We start from the raw sequence: 7,367 nt of genomic DNA on the forward strand, positions 1-7,367 counted from the left end.
TCATGCAAGATGCTAGAACTGATAGCAGGCCCTTTGTCCAATTCCTGAGTTTCTCAATGCTAGTAACCATTGCTGAGTTTACATATGCTCAGCGATAAGAGAGTTGAACTTGACTGTACTGCCCTCTATTGTCAAATATCGATCAGTACTCAATTTTACAAGCAGGCTAGGACTCTACTCCTTGGAGCGCAGGAGGATGAGGGGTGATCTTATCGAGGTGTACAAAATCTGAGAGGAATAAATCGGGTGCCCAGAGACACTGTCCTTTGCAAATTATTCTGGCAGCTCGAGATGTTATTCTTGCCCAGAATAGAGGAATCGAGAACCAGAGGACATGGGTTGAAGGTGAGGGGGGCAAAATAGGAACCTGATGGGTAACTGTTTCAGACAAAGGGTGGTGGGTGTTTAGAATGAGCTGCCGGGGAAGGTAGTTGAGGTAGTACTATCGCAACGTTTAAGAAACATTTAGGCAGGTACCTGGATTGGGTAGGTTTAGAGGAATATGGGGCAAACGTAGGCAGATGGGACAAGTGAAGATGGGATATGTTAGCTGGTGTGGGCACATTGCGCTGAAGGGCCTGACTATGACACTTGTAGAATTCAGACAGTAGAGCCACTGCATTAATTTATCCAATACCTTCAAGGACTTGAGATTTTGTTTGATAAAAACCCGCCTTGAATTGGGTATGAGATGAGACTGTCACCGTTTAGTGGCCATTGCAAGCTGCCCTTCCTCAATAATGTGTCAACATCCCAGCTCTTCACAAAAATATCTGGAGATTACCAATGTCCACCAAGGTCTCCACCACCATTGAATGGCACTTGTGATGTACACAGGTAGCTTACAGCCTACATTCTGGACCTTTCTTATCTTTTGTCCTGCCTTCTCTGCATTCACATTTCCCTGCCACCAGCCTTGTGCCCTGGACTCTACCTATTCACAGAATACTCTCCAACATGCAACATTCTCCATATCACTGATTTAAACAGTCACCTTCTTCTCAATTTTCATTACCCAAGCTGCCAAGGTCCTAATGCATAGGATTCAGTAGGAAGGAACTACAGACGCTGGTTTACACTGGAGATAGACACAAAATGGTGGAGTAACTCAGCGGGACAGGCAGCATCTCTGGAGAGAAGGAATGGGTGGCGTTTCAGATCGAAACCCTTCTTCAGCACCCATTCCTTCTCTCCAGGGATGCTGCCTGTCCCGCTTAGTTACTCCAGCATTTTGTGCCAACATCCTAACCTGTGTAAAAAGCACCCAACACCTCTCTGCCCAGACTAAGGGTAGGAGAGTGGAACTTCTGAGAGAACTGCCTCAACTGCAGCAGTGCAGGATTCAGCATTCTGAACTTGAGTGTGTGGAGTTTTCTCATTCTGCCTTCAACTTTGTGCATCACTGGTTCCTTCTACATCCCACAGATGTGCTGGCTATGGGGCTAATTGGTGAGGAAATTCAGAGGGGAGTGTTAATGAGCTTGTGGGGGGAAATCAGATGGATGGGATTGCTCTTACTATTGGTGCTGTCTGAGCGGAGTTTGCACGTTCTCCCCGTGACCGCGTGGGTTTTCTCCGGATGCTTCTTTTTCCTCCCACATTCCAAAGACATACAGGCTTGCAGCTTAATTGGCCTCTGTAAATTGTCCCTAGGATGCGAAAGTGGGGATAACATAGAACTAGAAGACCTGAAGAAGGGTCTCGACCCGAACCGTCACCCATTCCTTCCCTCCAGAGATGCTGCCTGTCCAGCATCTGCAGTTCCTTCTTACACTTTAACATAGAACTAGTGTGCGGGTGATCATGGATTAGTGGGGAGTGGGACGAAGGTCCTGTTTCCACAATGTACCTTTAAACTAAACTAAAACTGAAGTTCTGTTTTTCACACAGAGAGTGGTAGGAGCAGATAGGATAGTGGCATTTGAGGGGCTTTTAGATAGGCAAGTAGAAATGCAGGGAACGGAGGAATATGCATCAGGTGCAGGCATTGCGGTCAGTGGACATTATGGGTCAAGGGTCTGTTCCTGTGCTGTGTTGATGCCACATTTGTTATCCTTGAGAAGTTTAATCTTTTCAAGACTGTTTCAATGCAACTTCACGGCGATGCTGCAAACAAACCGAATCATATTAACTCAATAGACAATAGGTGCCATTCGGCCCTTCGAGCCAGCACCACCATTCAATGTGATCATGGCTGATCATTCTCAATCAGTACCCTGTTCCTGCCTTCTCCCCATACCCCCTGACTCCGCTATCCTTAAGAGCTCTATCTAGCTCTCTCTTGAATGCATTCAGAGAATTGGCCTCCACTGCCTTCTGAGGCAGAGAATTCCACAGATTCACAACTCTCTGACTGAAAAGGTTTTTCCTCATCTCAGTTCTAAATGGCCAACCCTCTATTCTTAAACTGTGGCCCCTTGTTCTGGACTCCCCCAACATTGGGAACAAGGATAAGATATCCTCTCATCCTTCTAAAATTCGCACCTTGCCGTCTATTGTTACAGATTTCACCTTTCGTTCAGCAAATGCATGCCCGTGTTTAATCGTGGCAGGTCGTCTCCAAGCCAGAACCATCCGCCGCTTTGGTTCTGTGCCAGGTTCTTGCAAACACGTCTCGATGCCAAGCTGCGACCAGCGCCGAGTGGAAATGTAACCGCGCTCACACATGTTGTAAAAGTGCAACAAATCAGGGATCACTGCGGTTACAGCGAGAGCACAATGCGCAGCCTTTGTGGATCAAAACAGTTGGAAGGTGTTGCACACAAACATGCACCTCCTGCTTCCACTTTTGTTTCCCAATGTGTATTGATCTTTAATCACTGTCCCGAGATGTGAGCTCCCAAAAAATTCGCCTGAGAGTCAAACTTCTGCAGCGGTGGAGAGGAGAGGTGGGCAGTGAATGCAACCCTGACTTGTGCATGCAGTCATTTCTGCATGAAGTTGCAATGGAAAATAGTCTTGAAAGCACGAAACTTTGCAAGGGTAACAAAGGACGCCCGGAGGAGAGAAACCTGCAGGCGGCTGTACCGGGACAGGGGGTCGGAGCCCCACAGGGGTTGTCCCGGGATAGGAGTTGCAGAGGACGCTGTCCCGGGATAGGAGTTGCACAAGCAGTTATCACAGGAAGAGTTGCACAAGCAGTTATCCCGGGATAAGAGTTGCACAAGCAGTTATCCCGGAATAAGAGTTGCACAAGCAGTTATCCCGGGATAAGTTGCACAGGTAGTTATCCCAAGAAGAGTTGCACAAGCAGTTATCCCAGGAAGAGTTGCACAGGCAGTTGTCCCGGGATAGGATTTGCACAGGCAGTTATCCCGGTATAAGTTGCACAAGCAGTTATCACAGGAAGAGTTGCACAAGCAGTTATCCCGGGATAGGAGTTGCACAAGCAGTTATCCCGGTATAAGTTGCACAAGCAGTTATCCCAGGATAAGAGTTGCACAAGCAGTTATCCCAGGATAAGTTGTACAAGCAGTTAACCCGGGATAGGAGTTGCACAGGTCGCTATCCCGGGACAAGGGCAGACTCCCCCGCGGCTCGTACTCACCCCCTCGGCGTACAGCTCGGCGGAGACCTGGTCCGTCAGCTTCAACGCCCCACTAAACATGAATAAAATGCCAACCACCTGCCGCAGAGCCTCGAATATCAGCGCCATAGATACACTGCTCGCCTCTCCCACTCAACCCGCAGCCAGGGCTAGTGCGGAAAGACTGGTCCAGGGACAACCTCCAGACACAGCCCGCCTTGCCAAGTGACACCAACTCCTCAGACACAGCCCAACCTCTCCCCAACACCAACCCCTCACAGACACAGCCCACCTTGCCAAGTGACACCAACCCCTCCCTGTCTCTGCAACCCCACACATCACTTGCGGCAGTCTTTTTTATCTTGTCTGAAATTGATATTTGCTTGCATGCACAAATATTTAAAGTAAGCTCTGCTCTCTGCTTGCTTAAACAGGGTTCAATCTGTTGCAAATTACGAATAAATCTCCCCCCCCCCCCCCCCCGATGTTCATTCCAGCTCCCCTGTTTACAATCCTGTTAACAGCAGGCTCTTTCTTCTCTTTGCAGAACAAGCTGTACAGACTGGAGTTGCCATCCAACCGAGTTTTGGCTGGAAATATATCTCTTTGCTGTTTTGTTTTTTAAAGTGGGCGACAGGCGTGATTTGTATCCAGTCTCTGGTGCCACAGAACGGTTCGCTCCACGTGGCCCACCTCCCATTTTGGAACTGTCTTTCTAATCCAGGAAAAATGTTACACTTGTGCTCAATTAGTCTCGATGCAGGAGTAAGTCGTTATCACGAGAAGCAGTAATCAAATAAATGTAACATCACGTTAAAATAAAAAATAAGCTATTTGAGTTTTCCTCTCTAAAGCAACCACAGCAAATTAGTCATAGTGTGGAAACAGACTTGATCTCATCGACCAACATATCCCATCTACACTAGTCCCACCTTCCTGCATTTGGCCCATATCCCTCCAAATCTATCCTAACATGTACCTGTCTAATTTTTTCTTAAACTTTGCAATAGTCCCTGCCTCAACTACCTCCTCTGGCAGCTCCTTCCATACACTCACCACCCTTTGTGTGAAAAAGTTACCCCTCAGATTCCTATTAAATCTATATTCTTACACTGTAAACGGCTTGATTGTATTCAAGATTCAAGAGATTCAAGATAGATTCAAGATATCTTTATTTGTCATCCAAAAAACAAGTTTTTTGGACGAAATTTCGTCACCCACAGTCCAACAATAAGAGCAATTAAAATAAGCAAATTACACAACCCCAACCAACACAAAACCCCCCCAAAAAGAAACATCCATCACAGTGAGTCTCCTCCAGTCCCTCCTCACTGTGATGGAAGGGACATGTAGTCTTTCCGCTGACTGGATAGCACACAAACCTTTCACTGTGACAATAACAAACATTTGTCCTCTCGTTTCCCCTACCCTGGGCAAGAGACTCTGCATCTACCCGATCTATTCCTCTCATGATTTTATACACTTACTGGACTTATAACAATACTAATGGGAGTTTCAGGGCCTTACTGGCTTAGCCCTCAGATGGACAAAAACTGGATTTGCCTCTGCAACCAACATGTTTATAACTTGCAGCCACTGTTTGACATGTAAAAAAAGAAGTGGGCTCATTAAAACCTAGAAAGTCCTTACAAGATGCAATGATAATGCTTCTTCTGCTGAGGTTTCTGGAAATAAGGGTCACAATGTCAAAATCAGAGGTTAATCCTTCAGAAGTGAAAAGAGATTCCTTCACCTGGACAGTCATGAATCTTCGGGATTCTCTTCCTCAGAAGGCAGTGAAAGCCCAGTCATTGGTAGCTACCGGGCAAAGGTTCATAAACTTAAATGTGCTGGTTCCCATCCTCTGCTCTGGCCGAAACCCAGAACTGGGCCACAAAGGATTGAAACAGGGTGAAGGGTCCAAAAGTTTTAATTTAATTTTCTATCATGTTTTTTTTAAATCAATTACTTAATTTGATTTTTATTTATTGCTTTTAATGTTGTGATTAATAATGAGATCCTGCAAAGCCAAAATAAAATGTTTTGAAAACTCAAATTATTTTGACAAAATTATCAATTCATGTATCACGCTATTTTAAAATATGGGGCGTAAGTCCAGACATTTGATCATTTTTCAGCCTTTGATGTGAAAGGTTTTGGGCCACTGCTTAAGGGAATCAAGGGATATGAGATTAGCACAAGAAAATGGCCTTGTGGAAATGAAGGACATGGTGTTATTGAATGGGGGAGTAGACACTGTTTGGTCTGTTCCTGTTTCAATGTTTCATGCGTAAGAAGGAACTGCAGATGCTGGTTTAAACCGAAGACACAAAAAGCTGGAGTAACTCAGAGGGACATGCAGCATCTCTGCAGAGAAGGATGGGTGACGTTTCAGGTCGGGTCTGAAGAAGGGTCTCGACCCGAAACATCACCCGTTCCTTCTCTCCAGATACTGCCTGTCCCGCTGAGTTACTCCAGCTTTTTGTGTCAATCTTCAATGTCTCATAGGGTGGTTGCAAATTTGGTTTGTCAGTTGGAGCCTCTTGTCTTCTCAGTAAGCCACACATAAACCACATGCAGGAACTCATTTTAACACTGCTTTACCCCTTGAGCTGCAAAGGGATTTTGAATTTAGCCAACATACAAGTGCTGATGAATGTGAAGTGTGATCCAAACGAGAATACGCAAGGTGATGCGAAGATCACAAAGAGCCATGAGGAATAGTGGCTGGAAAATGGAGATGAATACATTGCTGGCAGGAAGGTCAGAAGTCTCTAAGATCACAGGGTTATCGAGGATTATGGGAGCCCGAGATGGTACATCGTTGTTCTCCCTTGCCATGTGAGCACAGAAAGCAATGTGCTTCTCGGGGAGTAATGCGTCAATGTTATTTAAGTTACCCGGCTCAACTTGTTGGAAATAATGGAGTGCAAGACCTGCCGCAGTTGCTAAGCCTCTAGTTTAGTCTGAAAGTGTCTCGCGAAGGCCTTCTGGAGATTGTACCTGGGCATGTTATTTGACCCTGGATCATCTGACTTGAACAGACTTGTCCTCAGTGGATTGCTTGGTTCATCCAAGGCTTCTTGTTAGGAAAGGCTCAAATAGTCTTGGTAGAATCACACTCCTTCATACATTTTCGTGTGAAGTCGGTAACAACCATGGAGTATTTGTTCAGATCCTTGAACATTGCCCAGTCTACTGAGTCCAAGCAGTTACAGAGTTGTTCATTTGTCTCTCCTGGCCTCTCCAGTACTATTCTGTTCAGCAGAACTAAGTTCTTTAGCTGCTACTTAAATGCTCTGGATTACTACCAGGCCATGTGGAAAATGCCAATGAGTCAATCAGATCAAAGAAGTCAAAGTGTGGCTCGGAGACTGATGGGGAGAGATGAGGTTTAAACTCATTGGGCACTGGCACCTATACTGAGAACATAAGAAATAAGAGCAGTAGGTGGTCATTCAGCCCTCGAGTCTGCTCTACCACTCAACAATTGGTCTTCGGTCATCATATACCATGATTTCTCTAATGTCCTGAAACGTCAATCTGTCTTGATTGAAATCAATACCTGATTCTCCAGAAATTTCCAAAGATTCACTTCTCTTGAGGAAGAAATATTTCAGTAACTGTCCTGCTTCAGTGATGGATGCTATGCAGCAACTCACAAACTATGCCATCTGTGGTATAATCTGCATCAGCTGCCCCAGAAGCTGCAGAGTGGCAGCAAGTCATCATTAGTGAAACAGAGCAACAAGTAGCATGATAGGGCCTGTGAATTCAGCTACATGTTACAGATATAAATCGCCTGATACCTGCAAATGTTTAAGAAAAATGCACACTGCAC

At 45.6% G+C, this 7,367-nt stretch overlaps 1 protein-coding gene across 1 annotated transcript in view; it reads right to left on the reverse strand.

The window, feature by feature from the left end:
* Positions 1-3,725, reverse strand: part of LOC144606741 (transmembrane protein 35B-like) — a 38,079-nt gene extending 34,354 nt beyond the window's left edge. Inside the window, exon 1 of the mRNA XM_078423078.1 lies at positions 3,548-3,725. Within this exon, the coding sequence (XP_078279204.1) occupies positions 3,548-3,655 (108 nt within the window). The 5' untranslated portion in view covers positions 3,656-3,725. The remainder of the gene's footprint in view (positions 1-3,547) is intronic.
* Between the last annotated feature and the right edge of the window lie 3,642 nt (positions 3,726-7,367).

This window comes from Rhinoraja longicauda, chromosome 27, assembly GCF_053455715.1.
Source record: "Rhinoraja longicauda isolate Sanriku21f chromosome 27, sRhiLon1.1, whole genome shotgun sequence".
Classification (NCBI taxonomy): Eukaryota; Metazoa; Chordata; class Chondrichthyes; order Rajiformes; family Arhynchobatidae; genus Rhinoraja; species Rhinoraja longicauda.